The sequence below is a fragment of the Pelodiscus sinensis genome, chromosome 6, assembly GCF_052426305.1.
Source record: "Pelodiscus sinensis isolate ZL-2025 chromosome 6, ASM5242630v1, whole genome shotgun sequence".
NCBI lineage: Eukaryota > Metazoa > Chordata > Testudines > Trionychidae > Pelodiscus > Pelodiscus sinensis.
In genome coordinates, this window is record NC_143057.1 from 39147169 (window position 1) to 39171690 (window position 24522).

The window sequence follows — 24522 nt, forward strand, 5'->3', positions numbered from 1 at the left end:
GATTAGGCACTTTATGCCTATTGATGTACACAGGAGTTAGGTGCTTACTTGCTTAGTTATGCAGATTTTCAAAAGTACCTTCCTGCATTTTTAGGCACCTACATACCTTTTTCTAATCTGGGCTTCAGTGTCTCATTTACCCTTTTTTCTAAAATGGGGCTAATAGCACTTCCTTACCTCCATGGGGTTTTCAGGAGAGATACATTAAAAATAAATCTAAGGGATCAGATAATACTGTCATGAGTGCTCTATGAGAGTCCAATGTAGAACCAAGTCTCACAACACAACTGAGAAGTTGTGACGTATTTATAGGTAGATTGCAAGCTGTTTGGTGAATATCTACACACAGTGCCTCACACTTGATTTTTAACTGGTACCCTCTACAATGGTACCAATAATTTAGAGGTGGCGGAAATCAGGCATTTCATTTAGCTTCTCTATGCCTCCGTATATTTAGCCACAATTAGCGAGTGCCACTTTAGAGGTGTGCAGATTCCCAGTTCCTTGCTTTAACCAATTGTAATGTTCTGCTCATTCATTTAAAAATATGGATATGAAACTGATTCTTGGTTTATTTCTTTTCTTTGCAAGGGTTAATGTGGAGAATAATTAAAACAAGAAATAAACCACCTTTGTTGAAGGGCAACAGAGAAGATCACGCATTCGAGTCAAATTCATGTGACTTCAGTTTTAGTATTTCAGAAATATTTGACCCCAAAATACATAAATGTAAATGCAAATAGTTATACTACAAAAAAGAGTTAGTCTTCAGACTGCTCTGTCTGTGATGTGGGAGGAGGGATGCTTGATATTATAGTAATTCCATTGTGCATTGCATGAGTGTTATAGTATGATCTCTTCATAGATAGGCACTGAGGAGGCATTTTGGCTTCTGAAATTAACAGGTAGTGAGAGATGTTGGCTTGAGAAATCTGAAGCTCTCTAACCACCACTAGGAGCTTTCCCACACTGGTGTCTTAAAGTTCTCAAGAAACCTACTTCTAGGTGAAAGAAGATCTGTCTTTGGTCTTCACTTGGCTATTCTGCTGTGAAGGATGCTACTAATTAGGATGTGAAACAATTGTGCATTTGGTACTGTCCTCTCCTTAATATCTGCTAATTTACATGATGACCCTTCTTACCTGGTGAGCTATGACCCCAGGTTTTCATAAAGATGTTAACAGGGGTTTTCTATCGAGTTGAATAACTAAGTTGAGAATCACACCTTTTTTTTTTTTTTTTTTTTTTGGCCAGTGTAAGCAGGGACAATGTGTAGACTAGGGATGGGCAATAATTTTAGAAGGGGGGCCACTTCACAAATTTTTTAAGGCTTCCCTGGAAGGGGTGGGGCCTCAGATGGAAGAGGTGCAGCCAGGACACTTCCGTGCTCTCCTGCTCACAGGAGATTGGCCTGGGGGTGGGAATGAGTGTGAAGTTTTTGTCCCTGCCTCTCCCTAGAGAGAACTGCCAGCTGTTCAAAATAGCTGGCAGTTCCCTCTAGGCACCTGCGCCTCTGGTGGCAGGAGAAGATTGCACGCTTTCCTGCCCCCAGGTCAATCAGAACTTGGAGGTAGGGGAGCGTGCGAAGTCTCTCGCTCCCTGTCCCTGCTCTGCAAGCGAGTGTGCAGTGCCCAGAGTGAACCACCAGCTGTTCAGCTAGTGGTTCACTTTAAGCGCTGCATGCCCCTGGTGGGGGTGGAGGCCTTGATTGGCCTGGGGGCCAGCGAGTGGAAGGGCATCGGTGGGCTGGATCAACCTGCTTGGTGGACTGGATTCGGCCTGTGGTGGCTCTGTTACCCACCCCAGGTGTAGGCAATGAGGTTAGTGTGTCTAGCTTGTGTGGCTCTCTGTTTGTGTAAAATGGTAGTCTTATTTGTTTTCTCTGCCTATACCTCTGGAACTTTATGCAGTTAGAATAGTGCAAACCAACCTTCTGCAAAAACATTTAATAATTTTAAATGGTTTTTATTAAGGTTAATATTTTCCACCTTACTTTCATATGCTTTACTGAAACACATTCGCACATACACAAAAACCCATATTCAGAGCTATCAGTTATCAAATCTTCTTTCTTCCATATCATTCTTCCCTTTTTTTCTTTGCAACAGGTGGTGATTATTCACAGATTTGCGAACAATTTGTAGATAGTTCAGTGACTTTACATTTCTATATTTATTCATGCTAGCTTTTTTAACAAACTTAATAATTGCAAGGGGAAACTGGCATTAATAAAAAAGTTGTTTTGTACAACTATAATCCGTGAAAAATAACAACATAATTTTCATGGACTTTTGTGTGTATAAAATATATTTATGTCCAAGTAGATTTTTTTTCCTATAAACACTTGACTGAAATCTTTGCAGTTTGTGACTAAGAGAGTGGCAAGATTATAGCCCTAGCTAAATAAAGATGAAATTAACAAGACCATAGGCTACATTTTGGTAAACCATAGTATTGCTCAGTGGCAAAAAGCCACAGAAGCATTTAGAAAAAAAAGTGCGGAAATGCGGTTTTGATGTCTGTCACGCAGTCTGCTGTAACTGACAAAAACATATGTTGTCTTATGGTGTGTTTTCACAAGTTTGACCACAGTATTCAGTTTGCTTCATCCCCCTTTCCTCTTCTCTCTCCCTCCCCTTTCCTTCTCTGTGGTAGTATACCCACAGTTAATTTTTTGGCAGGTTGAGTTTATTTTTTTTAAGTTACTTTAAATTTAAGTTACTTTAAATTTAATCATGAAGTAACTGCATATCATAGTTCATCAAACTGTCTCTTAAGTGGCTGAAAGTATTACTCAGAAACTTAAAGCTAATACAGATCTTGATGCTAACTCAAAAGGTGAAAAGTTTATTATGTGATTGCTAGCAGTAAACAGTGTGTGGTGCAAGAAGTGAAACAGAGTGCCTTCCTAGCCCGAGACAAGTATCGGTATGTGTCACAAGATGTGCAGTTTGCAGAGAGTATTACTGTGTGGTTTGCTTTTTTAACTCTACTGTGTTTTGTACTCTTTATCGTAAAGCAGGGAAAGGGGGCGAGGGTTACTTCACTGTTCACAGAAAGTCTCAGTTCAGCAAATGTGGTCTCTTGTAGCACTCTAGCCACAGAACTGACACGGCACAATTAGGGGGAGACATTAGTGCTTCTACACTCTGAAGTAAAGAGACCATCTTCTGGAGTGGTGGTAGAGTTAGAGGAAAAAGCTGTAGAAACTGAGTTAGTCTGAGACTGTATGGGAATCCCTTTTTTTGCAATGATTGCTTTTGTGTTCATGACACATCCTTTGGGACATAGACTGAGACCACTCACCTCACTAACCGTAGGCCAAGTGTCTTGTTGTTTTTAAACCAATTTTACTCGGAGATATTTAGCCACTTTACATAAAATTGATTTTATTAACCATTAATCGTTGTTTACACTTGTCCAGAACAGGGGGAGTAAGGTTATGATTGCTGTAGTCTACCAGCAGGGGGTTCTGTGAAGAGTATATGCAGGTTTCATTTTGAGACACAAATATTCACCTGACATTTAGTACAGTTCATTATGTTGCTTGAAACAGGTTGTGATCCAGTAGTGAGTAGGCATTGGCCCCATAAAACTGTTAAGGATTGTACAGGATAAAGTTTACTCACTTCTAACAGGGACTACCCTTTCTGCTTCAAACTTCTGCTTTGTTTTAAAGCATTTTTGATCTACAGCATTTTTATTTTTTATTTTTTTAAGTGTCAGTTGAAAGCTGTCAATGAAAACTGCAGCCATGTTCTGTAAGGAAAAAAAAAGTTGTTTAGTGTCCTCTGTGTTTTGGCTAGTTTTAAGGGGAAGGGCCGTTCAGAGGAATTGATGTACTTCATGTGCTGAACAGTACATTTCCTGAATTTTACTTCAGCGTTCATCACATACAATTGTCTTCAATTTTCTTTGTAAAATGGCTTTTTAAAGAAGGTTAAAAATCTGTTTATTTTTTTTAAGATATGCTTCACATTTTGATAAATTGAAAGTAAAAAAATTCTTGGCTTCCACTCACCCTTGTTTAAGCAAAAATAGTGAAAATTATAGAAACCTGCAGCCACACAAATGGTGAAATCCAAAGCAGAAACAGATTTTAACAGAATTAGTTCTGATCTGTGATTTATGACAATTCGAACCAGGAGAATTTATAGCCTATTGAGATGCTGGATTTTCAAACACGATTTTTTTTTCTAAACTGAAAAATGTAGCATTCTGCTACCAGCTAATAACCTCAGAGCACATTATGATGTTTGCATTTTGTACGGAAAATGTGAGTCAGGCCCAGTCTTAATTTTCTACTGAAATCAATTTAACTATGTTAGTCAGAGGTGTGAAAAATCCTCACCCTGAGCAACATTGTTAGGATGACCTCAATCCTTTGTACACAGTGGTAGGTTGATGGAAGAATTAATCAATCAACCTTGCTATTGTTTCTCAGGGAGGAGGATTACTTGTGCCTGTCAGCATAGGAAGTGGCTGAAGCTTTCCTGCTGTATTGTTTTAAGTGTAGACAAACCTTTTAATCAGGTCATTTTCATCATGGACCCTTTCAGCAGGGAGAGGCTATTTTTAGATGCTGGGACTTTTAGTGGTTTACTACTGTGTAAATTTATTCGGCCGTAGGGTGTCATCAAAATTATTTATGTTGGTAAGCTAAATTAGAGGAGGTGAAATCTATGGAATATGATTTTGTCACTGTATACCATATAGTGTTTTGAGCAGGGGTGGGAAATAATTTTTGATTGGAGGCCACTCCAAGATTTTGGAAAGTGCTCAAGGGCCATGCTTATCTATGGAGGAGGTGTGGGATTTAGGACAGAGGTTGGGTGCAAAAGGGAGGTGGAGTAAGAGGACTGGAGTGCAGGACAGTGTGTGGGGTCTGAGAGGGAGTTTAGATGAAGTAGGGGGGTTGTGACCTGAGGCAAGGGACTAAGGTACTGGGTCCAGGGGAGTAGGGGTGCTGGACTGAATTTTGAGCTGAGGGAGAAATGTAGCAGAGGGTGCAGGATCTGGGAGGGAATTGTGATCAGGGGTGTGTGGCATGTAGAGGGAACCACCAGCCATTTTGAACAGCTGGCGGCTCCATCTATGTGCCGCACACCCCTGAGAGCAGGGAGGAAGAGTCGTCTTGTTATACCCTGCCTCCAAGCCAGTTGGGGCCTTGGTGCAGAGAGGATGCAAAGTCTTTTGCCTCTGCCCCCTGCTAAGGCGGGCCATGGGCCAGATCAAATGGCTTGGTGGGCCACATCTGTCCCGTGAGCCATTCTGTGCCCATGCCTGGGTTGGAGATGTGAGGTCTATTAAGAGCTTCCCCACCCTTCACCTCTCTTGCTGCTACAGTAAGTTAAAATCTAGTTTTTCAGAGACGCAGTATTGAAAATTGTTTCAACGTGAGCGAACCACTGCGTAGAATTCCACTGATGACAGTTGCACTCCATGTGGCCTCAGAGGTCTTATATGAAACCAAATCTTAAGGCCTCATCCTGAAATTGTAGCAGAATGGAACAAAGATTTTCACAACAATTGGCCATGTTGATGACATGACATTGTATATTTTCCCCACCCCAAGAAGGTGCCTCATCGAAACGTGTGCGTGCAGACGCAGGAAAACTTGGAGGTGCTACAGTTTGTTTTATGGTTATCACTTTGTGTTTTCTGCAACTTCCTGGAAATATGCAACTTTTTATTTAGATAGTGTCATCACAAGGGTAGACTGCTCTATCTTTATAACAAAAACCTTATGGAAAAGTCTCTTCAAGCCTTCAGCTTCAGAGAACAGTCTCTTCAGAGCTTGGCAAACTCTGTGAACGGTTATACAGATCTTGCCCTCAGAAAGAACGCATATTTAAATGACTCTTCTGAATTCTCCTAATTCTTTTAGTAAACAAAAATACCTTGAACTTGTAAGTTGAGTGCTCCTGAATGCTGCTAAGTGCTCTGTACTTCCATTCACGTCAGCACTCAGCTGTTGTGTACCTAGCATGGTAAGGAATCAGGCCATGTGTGGTCTGATTTTTTTTTTTTTTTTTTTCCTCTTCACAGTTTGCTACCTGAAGGGAAGGCTTCATGTTGGGAAGGGAGTTCTCCCAACTTTTTTCTAGCAGAAATATTTGGATGTTGTGCAAATTAGTCTTATCCCTTCGTGGCTGGAAGCCGTGTTTGTGGGCTACCTCTTTTCTTTGTGTTCCCCCAGCCCCTAAGAGTAGAACAGAGACATTTAAAGGTCTCCAAATGGAAAGTGTCACTTGGGTCATCCCTTCCCACTTTGCTGTCACCAGAGTACAGGGACCGGTGTTTAGGATAATGGAAACACATCTGCATTTACATTTTCCCTTTGCCTGTATTTTTTTAAAGGAAAACCTGAAGTAGCATTGAGGAGGGCTACCATTCTAAATATTTATAGAATCATTTTGTGTGAGGGGAGAGGGAAGAAGAGGAAAGGGGGAAGCAAATATCTGTTTATATTGTGGTAAAATCTAAATGCCCCACATAGGGATTGTGGCCTCATTGGACTAAGCACTGGATAAATAACACAAATTGAGTCCCTGCCCTACATGGTTGACAATCTATGATTTAGAACAGGAGAATAAATAGACTAATATGTGTGTGCACATGTGTTGGTAGGGGGTGTTTCCTACTTAGTGTGCACTCTTTATTTTTCAGCAAATGTAGGCTATTTCCCTGATATTTCCTTTCATATTCCCGCATCAGAAGTATTTTCTTCTGGACTCCTCTTTTCCCCCCAACACCCTCCCCCCCGGCCAGTGTGGACTGTTTGCACAAATTAACAAGATACTTAAATGTATCCAATTAAAATAAAGCTCTGTGCTTTGTGGCATATTTACCACACAGTAAAAACACCAGAAATATGGTCTTAAAGAGTACAGATAGTTGCATTGTACCACTTTCATTGGGGATAAAATGGTCATAAGCCAAAATTTTACCTAATGGGAAGAGGAAGAAAGAGAATCAAAGACTAAGATCATGGCTTATATGTGTGTTCATCTAATAATTTAATCATAATTACAATTATGTAACTAAGGATTAAAAAGAGAAAATGCAGTGTAAATATAACTGTGGGATTAAGTTAAATATCTGAGGTTTTGATAAAGAAGCTGACCAATGTAGTACAGTAAGTACATATGCATAAAAGGAGTTAGTTTTAAAAAACATCAAGCGAGATTCCTGGAAGAGAAGTGGACATTTCTATCAGTGAACCACATTGCACTGAAGGAGAATTTGATCCAGGCTTTTCCCTGGGAAAAGAAAGAGCAGCAACTCTTCAGAGTTCACAAGGGCTCTGCTATTGGCTGAGCTTCCTTCTCACTTGCATTATTTTTTGGCCTGGGCTATCTTCTTCTCAGCTTTTTCCCTCCATCTTGGTGGAAGAAAAATTGAAGCCATTTCCTGCCATTGTGACCTCCATCTGCAGTCTTTTCTCAGTCAGGGTCAATAACAGTATAAATCCAAGGTGAATTTATCTCATTGTCTGCTTTGGTCCTGAGTGAATTGAATGGTCATGCTGATTCCATGTCTGTCTTTGTCCGCACACTCAGTTAGATGCAGATATTAAGCCAGCTCTTTTCTGTTGTTGCTGCTGCTGCTGCTGTTTCTTCAAGTGACAGGCCTGAAAGTACCATGGTCAACTTCGTTGATTTGGATTTTCACTAATTATGAGTGATCCATGTACGTTTTTAGAACTAAATTGCAATTTACATAGTTCCAGAGACATGCAGTATATAAATAAATAAAAACCCTGTCTTATCAGTTTGCTTAAGCAGCCCAGAGAGTTGTAGGTACATTAGTAAATTGATCCTGAAACTTCAGGTGCTTCAGTTGATTGCTTATGTCACTGTATGTAGTATTTTGTGCAAAATAAGCATATAAACTAATTATAAAGTGTAAGTATCCAGTTGGGATGTTTGTAAAGAAAACTATAAGGAAAGCGAGATGGATATTATACCCAGGTTCGTTTGGCAGAGTCTGATCATCACACTTATATTCAACCCATGTGGATATGTGCAGATTGTAGAGACTTAAAAAACTAAACCCCCTAAACTTGAATAGTTGGCACAGTGAAGGAGCAGTTGCCCACAGGAGAATCTTTGTATTTCTGACTTCAAATCAAGTCTAGATTCCCTGAGGCTTATTTTTCCAAACAGCATGAATCTCTCTGGCTGAGGATAAAATTTATATTGAAGGCTTACATATTTTCTACCATTCTGTAGAGTAAGTGTTACGAGACCACTCTAATCTGTGATTAAACCAAAATGTGCTCCTCTTTATGAAAGAAGAGTTAATTTTGTGTGAAATACTAAGGTGTGTGTATGTGTGTTTCAGAATTGTGTGGGATGTCTCATAATGTAGTAAATTTTTGTTTGTTACCGCTAATTCATGAAATGCTCGTGTAGATATTATGGGGGTATTTGCATATGCTTTTGGTTAGCACTTAATAAACTAGATTGATCTTTTGACAAAAGCTGCACTGTGTAAAACAAATTAAGTCTGAAATAACTGGTTCTGATTATTTTTTCTAAAAATTTAATTGCGTGGGTGTATGTGAATATCACACACACACACACACACACACACACACACACACACACACACACACACACACACTTACTTCTACTGATTGCTGAAATGGATTTCCCAAAAGTGTTTTTTTTCCTCTTTTATCTTTAACAGTACATACATACTAGTATTTGTTCTCAATCCCATCTCCTTCAGGGGTAATTGTTTACTATGTAACATTGTGAAACATAATGGAAATATGTTTCTAAGGTTTATGTATCTTAAACAAAATCCCAGTCTCCTTCCCCTCCCCCCCCCCCCAAAAAAAAGAATGCAAACACCAGTATTTCAAATGACAAAATAATGCTGAATTTCTTATATATTTAGTTAATACCAGGACTAGCTTTGTTTTTATTTTAGACCCCACTGTAGCCAAACACTTTAAGTACATGGTTAAATTCATTCCTGCCCAGCAAAGCACTTATACATGTTCCTGAGTTTAAACATGCACTTAAGCCCTAAAGTCTAGTGCTTAAGGGTAAAACTTTTAAAAGCACTAAGTCCCATTTACCAAAGGGACTTGAGAAGCCTACATAACTTTTAAAAAGTAATCCGAGCTCCAAATCCCAAGTTCCTCTGATTTTCAAGGAACCTATGGATATGTCACGAAAATGGTGTGTCTACACTGCAGTTAGAGGCTACCAGAGCTCGGGCTCCAGCCCATGTTCAAATGTCTGTATTGTAAGGAAATAGGCCCTTAGCCCCATGAGTCCAACTTGGTTCCTGTGAGTCAGCCGTGGGTGTCTAATTATAGTGCAGATGTACCCACAAGCTCCTGATTGCCTCCAAAGTCCCTTCTGAAACTGAGACTTAGGCTCAGAAGTCCCTTTGGTGCTTTTGGAAATTTTACCCCAAACCCAATTTTAAAGGTATTTAGGCATCTAAAGAGTCAGGTGCTTTTAAAATTCCAGTAAGCCCCTATCTATCTTTCGGTGCTTAAACAACATTAAAAATCTGCCCCAAGTGTAGATTGCAAGGGATGATTTGCTGACTCAGGTCCTTAAACAGTTACTCTTGTGTTGCATTCCTTTTTTATTGATAAGGAAATATTGACTGACATAAGTGTTTGTTCTTTTATCTGGGTTCTAAATTGGCCTGGTTAGTTACAGTGCCTTCAAATAGGAGACAAAATATTCCAGAAAAGCATGTTTATAGTTTGTAAATGTTTGTTGTTTCATTATTTTGATTTTAAAAAATGTTAATAAAGCACACCGTTATGGAAAGAGCTTAAAATAAACAAGATTATTTTAAACAGTTTTTTTTCAGTTATAACAACTAAATAGTTTAATACAGTGCTAGTTTAAAACCGTATTTAAAAAAACATTACCACCACCAAGACTACCCTTCTCTTCACTTTGTGTTGGTGTTTTTAGGCAAAAACAAACATCTTTTTGTCTCGGGAAAGGAGTAATAGAAGTGTCAGTGTTTGTTAACATATTTGACAAAGTATGGCAGCAAAAACTATCCTTTTTTTATTTTGGCATGAACAATTGCCCTTTTATTGGGCCATTAATGCTATTTTGGAGCCTCCACAGACAATAATTTAGCAGCTGTTTATCAGGAGCTTTCATAAAGCATTGAATAGTATTCTAGCATTCAGTAACCCTAACAACAGCATTTCCGAATCTGTGCCTGTTTAAATGGGATATCTGTAAATGTAGTTGTTCAGGGATGCATGACCTACATAACCTATAAATTTGATTGGAAGTTACAGTGCTGGCATAGGCTGATGGATAGCAGATTAGAACCCTGATTAACCATGTGATTCGCAGGCTGGGAATATATTGTCCTAAGCAAGATTCATCAGATGCAATCAGAATGTCAAGTGGTCAGATGAAATTCAAATTGCTGTGTGGCTTTTTTTTCTTGTGCTTTTCTTCTTAGTCTCCTTCCCTCCCCTTTCCCTCTCCGCTCCCCCCCCCCCCCCCCCCGGCTTTTATTTCCAAAGCTGAAAAATACTACTTTGATGAATCTGCTCCTCACCCTAAAGCTGTCTGTCTGTTATTCATCAGAAAGCAGGTCGCAGTTCAGTGAGCAGAAGAAAAGATTTTAATAGAAGCTGTGCCAAGGGCTGTAATGCATCATTTTAGGGCCCTAATTACATTACAATGACAAATATCAATGGTGACAACAGCAATAACCTACATCCTTTAATGGCTATGCTGGAAAAGGAGTTTGGGCTCTGCGCCATTAGATTAGACTTGGTTTCAAAACATAGGCCATTAGAAGTGTGTGTACCGTCCACAGTATTATTGGCCGATAACTGAAGCCCACTGGAAAGGCCTGTAAATAAATGATGCTTCTCTAAAGCTTGGTCCCATGGGACAAAAGAGGCAAAATTAGATGGCTGTGGAAGCAGCAGTGTTTCCGAGGCAACTTTAGCTTCAAAGTGAGGAATTGGCTTCTTATTTTTATGAAATCATACTTCTTTCTCCTCCTGCTGCCAATTAGGTTGATCATGAAAGCCAATGGAAAAGCATCTAAAAGGGGGAAAAATACTCTTAAAGTGGCTAATTTTAAAATGAAGTTGTTGTTGTTTTTTAATCTTCATTTAAAACTTTTCTTTTCTTCTTTGTGTCTTGCCTCTTTTTATGCCTGCAAGGCAGGGAAAACTGGTGTCAGTGGTATTGTACGGGCTTAATAACCACAGGCCCACTGAGATACTAACACACATAATTGGTGCCTCTCCCTGTAAATAGTGGAATGGCACAGCAAGAAATTAGACTATCTGTCTTCCAGGGGTTAACTCTCTTTATTACGTTTTGTAATAAATAGTTAAGAGCACACTAAACCTGCTGTCATACTACTCTACAGACACTTCTTCCACGAATCCAAGCCAATTGTTTAGATATTGATGCATTTCTTCATTTGATTTATTTCTGCAAAAAGATAAATGGAAGTGTTTGGGTTTGAGGGTGTTTGGGGAGCATTTTATAGTATCCTTCATAATAGGACACCTGACCACACAGGCTGTGAGCATATATTTTACTCTGATTAAATGGGATAGAAGGATAATTGTTTGAAGAAACTGAAGACTGAGAATAAAACTTGTGCACTAATAATAATACACTGTGTAATAATACTAATACACAGTCCTTGGCCCAAAGAGGAGAGTGTTTGTTTGTTTGTTTGTTTGTTTGTTTGGTAATCTACAAGAATGCCTCAAATAATAAAATTTTCCAATTAATCTGCTTTCACCTAAGTGCTTGACTATTTGACTCATAAAGGATATGTCAGGAGAGCTGGGTTTCAGGGAGTTTATTTTCTGGATTAAATTCCTCTCCCCCCCCCCTCCATTTCCAGGAAGAAGGAAATTTTGACTTTCAGATTGAGAGTCTCTTCTCTCCCACATTCTTCAAATCCAAAATGGAAACACTGCTTATCTCCAAAGTCTACCTTTTGCCCATGGTAGCTTTCAGGATGTATCCAGGCAACCTCAAGGTTCACCTTAGATAATTCTCTGAAGATTGGCTCAGCACGGCTAACTGGCAGCACTACAAGGCCATGCACAAAAATGATAGATTAATTCAGCAGAAAGTAATGGTTCATTGTGGTGGGTTTTTTCCTCTGTCTGTGGCTAGAAATCCAAATCATAAGTGTGGGCTTTTTCTTTCATTCTCTTGCACCCTCTTGTTGGCCCCTCCCAAGAGTTGAATAGTTTTGAGATGTCTTACCAACATTAAAAATTCTTCTTTTCCCATACAAATCTTTCATACTTTATCCAGGAGTAGGCTGCTGTGTCCACCAGTTTAGGAATCCTGACCTTTCTTTTTGAAGCGGTAAGAAGCCGCAGTTTTGTAGTACTCTGTGTTTAGGACCACGCTTGTTTAAGGCCTACATAATGATTTACTTTCTGAGCTCTTGTTTAAAATTGTTCTGACCTTCCAAAACTTTCACTTTTCTGGCTGATGCTCCCCGGGCTCAGACTCTGCCATAGAGGGAAAGGTACAAGATGTGTATGTTTGAAATACTGGGGGGGGGAGATTCAGCTGTTTTTGCCAAAGGAGATGGGAGAGGGTGGAAGAGTTGTGTGGTTGTGTGGGAAAGGAGAAATTATTTTTCTCATGGAAGAAAAATCTTGCAACTCTTTTTTTTTTTTTTTTTTTAAATAGTTGCATAGTTGAAACAGCTGTGCTTCAATGTTGACATAATATGGACAGAACTGTAACTGGGGAGAAATGCCTTTTATGTATGCTGGATAAAATAGTTTAGCCACATCAAAAACCATGCTGTAGCTCAACAAGAAGTTCTAAACATGATTCAGGAATCAATTGGTGAAATTCTATGGCCTGTGTAAGGGAGGTCATAGGTCTCTTTGCTTAAAAATCTGTGATTTTTGTGAGCCTTTCCCCTTCACTGTACAAGGATCTATGCTTTGTGAGGGACTCAGAGGAGCCTGGTTAAAGAGAGTGGGGTTCCTCGCAGATGCAGGGGTCTGCCTCATGAAAGAATAGCAGTGTCTATAACTTATTCTTGTTGCTTTTTTTAATAAACCTAGGAAATTCTGTATAAAAAATTGTATGGTTGCTAAACCCTCAAGTTAGGAAATGCTCCAGAAGCATTAATTTTAGCACCTACAACTCAATCTCCTTGTTCCTAGATGAAAAGAACATCATAAACTGTATTTACTCAATATAATACATAAGAGACGTACTGTAGAATATTGTGAAAAACTGCAGGCTATGTAGGTCAGTTAAATTTGCAGGTAAATTAGCTTTGTAGTTAACTGTGTAAGCTCTTAAAGTGCACTTGTGGGCTGTACAGCTAGATAACCAGAAAATGTGCAGTATGTGGTTGTTGAAAAGTATCATACACACGGAAGGGGTGAAGTTAAAATGTCACCTGAAGCCATGGCTGTAGCATATCATGACTTCTGATAACATAGCTGTATAACCATGTTTCATTAATGTGGATTTTTATATAGAGTGATAGATACTTTGTTAGCAGTTCTGTGATCGTCTGTTGGTTACATAATTTTTTTTAAGGTTTTGTCATTTAAAAGGTTGCATAGCAAGAAGATTGAAAGGGTTGCCGATGAAAGAAGGAAACTTAGATTGCACAAGTATGAATGTTTCTGTCATTCTGGTAATGACTTTGCAAGCAAAAGACATTTTGTCCTCCTGTGTAATGAGGAACTGACCTTATGTAGAATTTATTTTAAAAAGGTCCCTGTAATTATAACTGCTGTGGTATCTCCCTTACCTATATTAAAATGTGCAGGTTAAATATCTATAATAATCCATCTACTGTATATGGAAATATAATATAGAGAATCCGATTATGATCAGTTGCACTGATCTAAATCCAGAGTAATTCCAGGGAAGCAGTTGATTTCAGTGGAATGACTCTCTCTAGTTTTAATCAGGGGAACTGCTATAAAAAAAATCTAAGTACAGCAGACTTCCGATAATCTGGCACCTTTGGGACATAAGAACATAAGAACGGCCGTACTGGGTCAGACCAAAGGTCCTTCTAGCCCAATATCCTGTCTACCGACAGTGGCCAGCACCAGGTGCCCCAGAGAGGGTGGACCGAAGACAATGATCAAGCGATTTGTCTCCTGCTATCTCTCTCCAGCCTCTGAAAAACAGAGGCCAAGGACACCATTTTATCCCCTGGCTAATAGCCTTTTATGGACCTAACCTCCATGAAATTATCTAGTTTCTCTTTAAACGCTATTATAGTCCTACCCTTCACAGCCTCCTCTGGCAAGGAGTTCCACAGGTTGACTACACGTTGTGTGAAGAAGAACTTTCTTTTATTTGTTTTAAACCTGCTACCCAGGGGGTGCTGGATTATCGGATATGCCGGAGTATTAGGAAGTACTCCGGCAGGGGGACTGTGACGGGTCTGGAGGGGGGGGGTGTCGGGTGGGGAACGGTGTGGCGTGGGGCGAGCTGGGTGTTGGTGAGGGGCGGTGCTGCGGGACAAACCTGGCAGCACCCCAGCTGTTCTGCCCCACGGCTTCCCCAAGTCTGCAGCTGCTGAAACTGACCAGCGGCGGACTTGGGCAAGCCCTGGGGCAGAGCAGCTGGGATGCTGCTGGGCGGTGAGCAGAGGGTGAGGGGTGGCGCTGTGGGACCAACCCGGCTGCGCCCCAGCTGCTCTGCTCCGCACCGCTTCCCCAAGTCCGCAGCTGGTCAGTTTCAGCAGCGGCAGCAACAGACTTGAAGAAGTGGCACGGAGCAGCTCCAATTGTCCGGCTGGCCGGAGCACTTCCGGGTTCTAGTTGATGCTGGACTATTGGAAGTGCCGGACAATTGGATGCTGGACAGTTGGAGTTTTACTGTATTACTTATTTTTCTAAAACCAGAATCTCAAACGACAGTGTCTGTCTACATTAACTTCAGTGAAGTCGTAAAGCTCCCAATACATTTTTTAGTTCAGAAATTCTTTCTCTCTATGTATTTATACCCATCTTACAATTGAGAGGTTTTTTTAAGGTTTGAAAATAGTACTGGAAAAAGAGAATGGTTGGTTTATTTGCTGCTCCTCCTGGAAAATTCATGAAACGTTTCTGATTTTGTCATAGAAATGAAATTTTCTTTGGATCACATAGAAGCTCAAAAGTTGTTTTGTGAGGAAACTCTTTAAAATGTGAGGGGTGAATAACAATAGCCATTACCCGTTTTTGAATTAGGTCACTGAATTATTTTTTTATTCTTATTAAGTATTCCAGTTTGACCAGGATTACACAAAAACCACTGTGAGATGTTATTTGATATGTTAGCTTTTCATGTGATTATATTAACATTTGAGAAATATAGAATCCACTAACTTTCTTCTTCTTTTATGCAGGCAGAAATTGTCAAGAGGCTGAATGCTATATGTGCACAAGTCATCCCTTTCTTATCCCAAGAGGTAAGGTGGTAGTTTGCAGGTGCTGGCCTAAAAGTTTCTCTAATGTTGTTGTCATTACAAAAGTGGAGCTTTATATGACCTGTCTGGCTTTGTGAAACTTATAGTGCCTGTATTTCATTTTCCAAGGTGCTGTTCCAACATCAGTGTCTTATTAAAAATTCAGTAGAATATAATTTCAGCACATTTATATAATAGATCACGTTCTAATGTGCTAAGCAAAATTTAGTTGTTTAAAATATTTTGCTGTCATGTACAATGCAGTGTTGCTCAGAATAATGACTTTGTCAAACTGGCATCTGATAGAATAGATTGAAAAATTGCTAGAAATACATGATTTGTGCTACGCTCTTGACAATGGGCATTAAAAGTAGGTAGAAATGTATGTATATCTATCAAATAGTGATGCTCTAGATAGTAAACGTACTAATGAAGCTTATGTCTGTAGTCTTTTTCCTCTCTGACTTCTGTGTGTTTATGGGGAAAATACGCTGATGATTGGTGCTTACAGAGAGAGAATATTCTCAAAGTTATTATTCACTGTCATGCTCTTGAGTACATTATAGATGCCTTCTGAGAAACACAGGGAACTTGAAGAAAAGGCGTGGTGTTGGCTGGGGAACCTTGCTACCTTGACTTCAGTGGGATTTGTGAAAGGAGACTTCAAGTGTGGGTTTTTGGTTTTTTGTTTTTGTTTTTTTTAAACAAACTTTTTGTGTTTTTGTTCTTGTGCAGGGGCAGGATTTGGATGGGGGAGGGGCTGTTGAAAGTAGGCTGGCTTGATTTTTTTTTTTTTGTATAATTTAGGGCTTCATTTCAGTAAAATCAGTGATGGGAAGTCAAAGCTTGCAGCAGTATTTCTTTGTCGTGCAGCTGCAAAGCATTGTACTGCAGTCTGAGAATGTATTAGGATTCTTTTTCCCACCCTTTCAATTGTTCCACAAAGTGTCATTGCTTTTCAAGAGAGCTGTTCATCCTTTTGCTTGCTGGAGGTCATGTGCTGGAGGATACTCACATTCATCTGTGAGTGTGTGGTGTGTATGCGTGTGAGAGAGAGAATGAAAATAATGTTGACAAGACTAGATCAAAACTTGCCACTATTCCCTTTGGTCTATAAAGATGTGTTTATGAGGACTAAGAGGCACAGTGAGTTAGTGCACAAATTCTTCTTTATTGCCACTGTGGGCCTGAATTCAAATCCTGCCTTGAATTACATGTGAAAATTAGTTTAACCTTTGAACTTACTTTGTCACTTCTACATCTGAAAATTGCTCCATTCAGAAGTTACTTGAGGTTGAGAAGTAAGAGGGGATTGAGGTGTATTGTCTGCTTTTTTTTAAGCTGTCATTGTACCTGTTTCTGATTCAAGGCAATGCCATTGGTCTCTTCGGTCAATAAGTACTAAACTGGCAAAAGTTTAAAAGATGGGTGCGAGACACTGTTTGCAGTTAAAGTTGTGATCTGGGCAAAAGGTCAAGTCCAGTGATTGCAGTATGAAGTGGCATTTTGCTTTGGTCCTGCATTCAAAGCTCTTCCTTCATCATTTTTTTTATTACTTTATTTTCGGTGGCTGCAGTGTTAGAACTTTCCATTGGAGTCCTAAAAATATCGTTCTTTGCCTGTTTATTCAGCGATACCTTTCTCTGTTTTCCCCTTTACACACACAATAACTGAAAACTTGGATGATGGACTTTGAAAAGATAGATATTACCAACAAACCCTGTATGAGTTTTTGCCGCCCTTTTGATCGTCTTAGATTTGACACTTTGTATGTGCTCATGTGGAAAAAGGGGTAAGATTTGGTGTGTGTTTATAAGTGGTGGTGCCCTAGTCAGTTCAACATAGATTTAGTCTCTCCCACTGCTCCACATGTATCATGGTTACCTGAGTCCATAGTCAATCTGCTGAAAGCTTGCACTGATGCATTTTAAGTGATATGCTGGAGGGAGGAAGAATCATGAAGGATGCATTGTTTCCTCTTTCTGCCGGAGGGGAGAATAATCTGTCTGTGGGATGCATAAACAAGGAATTGGGGACTTGTGCTAGGACTCTTAACTTTAATCTTAGTCCTCCACACTGTAGCTCCCAGCCTTCTAGGCCATGTATACACGACAAATTTTGGTCAATACAGAAAGTCCCCGGGTTACCTACAAGATAGGGACTGTAGGTTTGTTCTTAAGTTTAATTTGTATGTAAGTCGGAACTGGTACATATTGTAGGGCAGTGGTCCCCAACCTTTCAAGGTTGCCGGACGCCAGGGGGCGGGGCCGTTCGCCCGCTGGGCGCCAGGGGGCGGCGACACTTGCGCCCCAGGGGCGGCCCCCCACATAGCCGCATGCCCGGGGGCGGCCCTCCCCATAGCCACATACCCGGGCCGGCGCTTCCCCCCCGCCCAGCGCCACGCGCCCGGGGCCGGCGCTTCCCCCCGCCCAGCCCCGAGCATCTGGCGGGCGCATGGAAATGCCCCCGCGGGCACCGTGTTGGGGACCACGGTTGTAGGGGAAACTCTAGCCAAACATTTCTCCAGAGCTCAGTTTTATTCTTCCACACCTCACTTCCCTCAGTCCTGCAGACCAGGGAGACGCGAAGCATCTTTTCTCGCCGTGGAGGACGCGGGCGGCGGGACCGCGGCGCGTCTCGGCGGTCTGCTGGGGGGGTGGCCTCACCCCCTTTGTAAGTAGGGATCCGATGTAAGTTGGATCCATGTAACCCGGGGACGGCCTGTACAAGTTAAGTCCGCACAGAGCCACCAAAATTAGTTTTGTGTATGCATATCTGGCTCCTGTTTGTGCTGCAATTACTTACCAAGAGTGCATAGTGTGGTGCACCATAGTTAGGGATCTTATACTCCAATGCACTATTTCTCACAAAATGTTGGCATGCAAGTCTGACTGGGGTCAAGAGGTCAACTTCCTAGTGTGTAACTATCTCAATTCTATAATGTTGTCTTAAAAAAAATCCCACAAACCCACCTTGCCCTCCTTGCTGTTGGCCATATTTGACAGAAGCATGGAGTACGCACAAGTCTGCCCTAATGTCAAATGTTACAAGCACAGGACACATGATACTCTGATATCTTGCAGAGCCATGAAGGGAACAAAATCAGCAAGGAACAAGATGATTTTGTGGAGGACAGATTGCTGTGAGACATAGAACCAGTTCATTGTTGGCGCTGGCATTCATAGTGCAGCTGCAGATGGTAAAGTGCCACTTTGGGCATAGAGAAATGGGCACTGACGAGAGGGATTGCATCATAACGCAGGCATGGGATGATGAGCCCTAGCTGCCATACTTTGAGATGCACAAGACCATGTTCTTAGACCTGTGGGCCAAACTAAAAAATTCTTCCAGTGCAAGGACACCAGAATGAGAGCTGCACTGAATGTGGAGAAGCAAGTGGTGATTGAGGTGTGGAAATTTGCATTGCTAGAAAGCTACCAGTCCCTGGGAAATAATTCTGAAGTTGGAAAATCTGCTCGGGGGACGGGGACGGGGGGGACCAGTTGTCATACAAGTGTGAGGGCATTAATTGTCTCTTGCTATGCAGGAATTTGGCAATGTTCAAGCCATGGTGGATGGATAGATTTCCAGCAAATGGGGTTCCCTAGCTGTGGTGAAGTGATAGGTGGCTCACATATTCCTATTTTGGCACCTCAACACCTTGCTATACACAATAGGAAGAGAAAGGGCTTTTTTATGATTAAAGTGTTGGATCACTGAGGAGGCCTCACCATCTTTGATGTTAGTTGGTCAGGAAGGTGCATGACTCTTCCATCTTTAAGGCTATAGGACTGTTGAGAGAGCTACAAGCAGGGACTGTCTCTCTCTCCCCTCTCCCCCCCCCCCCCCCAAACAAAACAAAACTGTGGATTGGCATCAGTGATATTGAAATTCCAATAGTGATTCTGGGGGACTGTTGATGGCTGGGGTTCAGAGCCAGTTCTGCTGTAAGTGTTCACATTTCCTGATGGTGAACATCAGATATTTGGGATTAGGGGAACCTAACTACTCTGCTCTACCAGATTCCACCCCAAGACCCAATGAAGTAGTAATTAAAAACATGAAGCCTGGGGGGGAGGCGGTGGATGCCCCCGTGCATGCTTCCTGGGACATTGTCTACTGTGGCTCTTGTTACTGTTGATGTCACTAGTTCACTTCTGCATCCTTCTGGAGTCTTGGCTCATTGCTGCCAGTCTGCACGATTGAAAGGCCTGTGATGGTTTAGGGTTGAGGACCAGGCCCAACTGCATGGGACCTGAGAGGCTTCCTGACAGGAACCTGCAGCACACAACTGCTCTCATGCCCCATCTACCCAAACCAAAAATTGCCCTCTTTTGAGCTCAGTCTCTTCTTTGAGCTTGTCCAGCAGGAGCAGCAGCATTTTCTGGGCCCAGAGCTGCTCCTTAACCTTTAGCTCCCCAGTGTTGGGTTTGTACCTCCCATCACAAGGTGTCTTAGCACTCAATGTGAAGCTGTATGGCTCCAAAAGGCTTTGAAAGATCACTTCAACAGCAAGCCACAGTAATGCATTATGGAATACTGTGCGCCACTTGGCCTGGTGTTTTGGGGCTTGTTAGGAACTGTGTAATGCTTCAAGTACATTTAAGACTATAACTCAGTCAATTCACCTATTAATGTTGCTATGTTTGCTGTATGGTTGATTGTAACACTGTCACTGATCCAATTAGTTGTCACTGTACAATAATAAAGCAGGTGCTTTCAAAATTGCTAGGCACTCTGCAGCTAATATTGTGAAGCAATTAAGATGAATTATTTTTCAAATAATAGAATTTTATTCAGTAACAAAATCCGTGGAAAGAAAAGTCTGTGCAATTTAAAAGCAAATATATAAAAAGTTAATAAATTAATGGAATAGAACTTAACAGAGGGAAGAAATATTTATGCCCATTTTAGCCACGGTCACTCCATGTGAAGCTGTGTTGGTTCTCAGTGTCCCCTGGTGTGAAGTGGCAGGGGTAGGGATGTGGTCCCTGATGTCTTGTAGAATATTCAGGGGAGTGTAGTGAGGTGCTGTGATAAGGTTCTCTATAGACTGCAAATGTTGGCAGGCAGTGTTCCCGCTAAGATTTTCCATCGATGAGCAGAGTGAGTTTTGTCTTGTGCACCAACGATGATGTCACGTGCACTTGTTCGAATGTGTGCCACTGTGGCACCCACCGGTGGCGCTGCTCCCCAAGAGACTCTCCCAGGTAGTGGCCCCGCTTCTTAGAGAGAAGGTGTGGGGTTGCCAGGTGACTGGTTTTGAGCTGGCCAATCCAGTATTTGAGCTTTCTGTCCGGGGAAACAAATTGAGAAAATTAAGTACGTTTTATTATTATCATGAGTATCAGTATGTAGTTGCGTACTGCCTGGCTAGTAGACACTCTCGCGCTGTGTGAGCGTGTCTACCAGCCAGTCAGTACGCAGCTACACAGTGGAGGAGGGGGCTGGGCTGAGCCAGGATGGAATTCCCGGGGCTGGACTTGCCCGTGCACTCCGCCAGGACTGTGCGTGGGACGGGCGGCACCCCGGGATCTGCATGCGCCCGGGCCAACCCTGCTCCCCCCACACCCCTCCCGGCCAGCCCTGCTTTCTGCCGGCCAGTTCCCCCTCTCCCCCCCACGATCTCCCTCAGCCAGCCCCACTCTCCCCAACCCCCTCCCAGCTAGCCCTGCTTCCCTCCCCTGCTCTCCCCCACCAGATCTCCCCCGGCCAGCTCCGCTCTGCTCCCCTCCCCTCCCAGCTGGTCCTCCCCACCCCCGATCTAAGGTCAAGTGTGTCGGGTATTTTTTTTCAAACCATCTGGTAACCCTAAGAAGGTGAGATGTGCCCTCCCACCCCAGGGAGCCCTACTCCCTAGGCAGCCTGTGTGAAGGGCAGGGACTGTCCCAGGCTACTCCTTGTGGGGCTGCTGTGAGTCCCCTCTGGGGCAGAGGGAAGCTGCTGCCAGCACCCCAAGGTTTGCAGGGAGTGAGGTGCTGGGGGTGGGGCAGTGACATGTAGGGAGTGGGGATTGGCAGGCAGGGGGCTCTGAGGGGCAAAAGAGAGGTGTGGGAGGGGGGAAAAGAGGTACAGGGGGCCCCAGCCCCAGGAGCAGCCACACCATAGCCCAGCTCCAGCTTTGAGCTGCTGCCATGCGGCCAGCCCAGGGAGCAGTTGGGAAACCACTTTGCAGCCTTGAACACAGCTCCAGCCTTGGGGAAGGGCTAGGGCTAGAGCTGACCCCAGCCACCGGAGCAGCCCTCCTACCACACAGCCCCAGCTGCCAGAACAGCCCTGGCCCCGCACCGTGCGGCCTGTGCCACATAGCCCCGGATCCCCAAGCAGACCCCCAGACCCGGCCCCCCAAGCAGGCCGACGCCCCCTGAGCAAGCCCTGGCTGCTGGATAGGGTTACCAGGTGGCTTAAAAAAAAATATCGGAGGAACTTGATCTCAGATGGGGAGGGGAGGCACCGGCTGGGAGGGGAGCAGGGCTGGCATGGGGGGGCGGTTGTTGGGGGTAGCGGAGCTGGCTGGGGGAGATGGGTGGGAGGGGTTGGAGGCAGCAGGGCTGGCCCGGAGGGAGTCGGGGGGAGCAGAGCCGGCTGGGGGAGATCATGGGGGTAGGGGGGGACCGGCCGATGGAAAACGGGGCTTGTTGGGGGGATTGGGGCTGGCTGGGGGGAGGGGAATGGGAGGAGAGAATCGGCTGGCAGGGAGCGGGACTGACCCAGGTGCACACAGATTTGGGGGTGCTGTCCATCCTGCTCATGGTCCCGGTGAAGCACAAGCCAATCCGTCCCCGTCCCCGTCCTGCTCCTTTCCACTGTGTAGTTGCGTACTGCCTGGCTGGTAGACACACTGACGCAGCATGAGTGTGTCTACCAGCCAGGCAGTTCACAAGTAGGTACTGATACTCATAATCAGTGGGTTTTTTTTTTTTTTTTTGTGATGGTACTGGCCAGTATGCAGTACCGGCACCCCCAGATGCAGTACCAGCACCTCCTGGAGTATCGGCACTTTTGTTTAAAAAAAAAATAAAAAAAAGCACTGTTTATAATAATAACAACACTTACCTAACTAGAAAATACCAGACATTTTATGTGTCCGGTACTTTCTTAATTTTTTTCCGAGACAGAATCCTCAAATACCGGACTGTCCAGTTCGAAACTAGACACCTGGCAACCCTACTGCCAGAATAGTCCCCTGGCCCACCAAGCAGGACACCGGCCCCTCGAGCAGGTCCCAATCCCCCCCTGCCATGTGACAGGTCCCGGCAGGTCCCAGCCCTGGCAGCTGGAACAGGTTCTGCCCCCTCCCCCCCATACAGCAGGTCCTGGCCCTGGCTGGTAGAACAGATCTCGGCCCCCTTCCCCCCCCCCCCACACCATGCGGGCTCAGCCCCCTCTCCCAGTGGCCCCACCGCCTCAGCTGGTCCCAGCTCGGAGCAGCTGCCTGCCGCACCACTCGCCTTCCAGCAGGAAGGCAAGTGCTGCTGCGCGGCCGTGCAGGCATGCACCTCGGCAAGAACTATGTGGGCAAGCCCATGACTGATAAACTTCTAGGTTCACAAGAGTCTGTAGCCTCTGTTTCTGCTACCAGAGAATCTCCATTATGTGCTGGTGTATCATCTTTGCTTTCTGTGGAACTCCTGGGTCTGTCTCTTGTCTGCTTTTGCCTTCTCCAGGCTGTCTGCAGTATTCACCCTCTAGCGCCCCTTTGTTCACAGTCTGTAGTAGCACTGGCTTGCAGGATCTCATTGAACATGTCATCTTGAATCCTCCTCTTCTTTCTCCTCCTTATCTTGCTCAGAGGCTCTAAAGTGTAGAGGGGAAAACTCCTTGAGGCTGTAATGGCAGCTGCTCCAGGTAAAACACAGAGGTACCATTGTCTGCATAGTAACAGAAACTGTTTCTGGCCAATGGTAGCTGGAAGGATAGAGCTGGAGGTAGCAGGTGGAGACCCGCTGCCCCTTCCCACCAGCGACACACTTGCTAGCAGCAGCAGGCCACTTCTGGAAGTGGCATGGCCAGGGGCACTGCAGGGCAGCCTGTCTGAGTGCCCTCCTGCACCACAGGACTTTTAGCAGCCTGGAAGGTAATAGCGGGTTAGCAAAAATGTTTGGCTGGCCAGATCAAGCCCACAGGCTGCCTTCCCCACCCTTCCCTCCTCCCCCTGGTCTACAATCCTGCTGCATTGACTTCAGTACATCGATAATGGCTCAACACTGCGTGGGGAGATGGTGTTTCTGTACGGCTGTAAACAGGACAATGAGAAACAAAATTAAGTTGAAACACGTTATAACTAGGTCTGCGCCAGATAGCTTACATTGATCTATGAAGTATAGAGTAGGTCCTGGCTGGAGAAGCAATTTTTAAATGCCTGATCAAGGTAATCTTCACTAGTAACTTACGTTAGTATAACCGTCACTCCAGGGTATGCAACCCTGAACTACGCAGTTATAGTGACCTAATTACCAGTGTAGACTGTGCTATATCAACAGAATTCATGCTATGGTGGATTATCCATCAGTGTAGTTGGCATCTACACTGAAGCACTGTCGCTGCAGCCTTTGAAGTGGGGACAAGCCTTTGGGGAAATAATCACATTCTTGAACTTCCCTGAGTCATTTTAATTACAAGGAACTTAGATGATAGACAGCTGAATGATCCAAAAGATCAAGTTACAAACAGACATTGCCCCACTTCTTTTATAGATACAATATTATCTGCTAAGTTAGTGTTTCTCAAAGTGTTGCACAGGCCTGTTTTGGAAAAGTGGCTAGTGGGCCTGTACCACTTTAGGTAAACAAAGGGTCCATAGCCACTGAGCCTTGCGGCTCCCATTGGCTCTGATTCGCTGTTTCCCAGCAACCATGGCCACGTCACTTCCCTAAGAACCCTTTAAGTAACCAAAGTGGCGCAGGCCTTCTTGCAGCTTTCCCAGAGCGGGTCCACTGAACATTTTGAGAAACTCTGTGCTTAAGTGCCTAAGGCAATTAATTGAGGTCCATGGAAAGACCTTGGGCTTTGGATTGGACCCTAAGGTTGAGTGTTTTCAGATCTGCAATTTGAATCTTTCATGGTTTCTATATTGGTATCTGC

At 43.4% G+C, this 24522-nt stretch overlaps 1 protein-coding gene across 6 annotated transcripts in view; it reads left to right on the forward strand.

The window, feature by feature from the left end:
- The window catches only part of LOC102460994 (TLE family member 4, transcriptional corepressor), a 133769-nt gene that overhangs the window by 20922 nt on the left and 88325 nt on the right, over positions 1-24522 (forward strand). For all 6 annotated transcript variants that reach the window (XM_075931744.2, XM_075931745.2, XM_075931746.2 and 3 more), the window contains exon 5: positions 15379-15441. In XM_075931744.2, coding sequence (XP_075787859.2) covers positions 15379-15441 — 63 coding nt within the window. The remainder of the gene's footprint in view (positions 1-15378; positions 15442-24522) is intronic.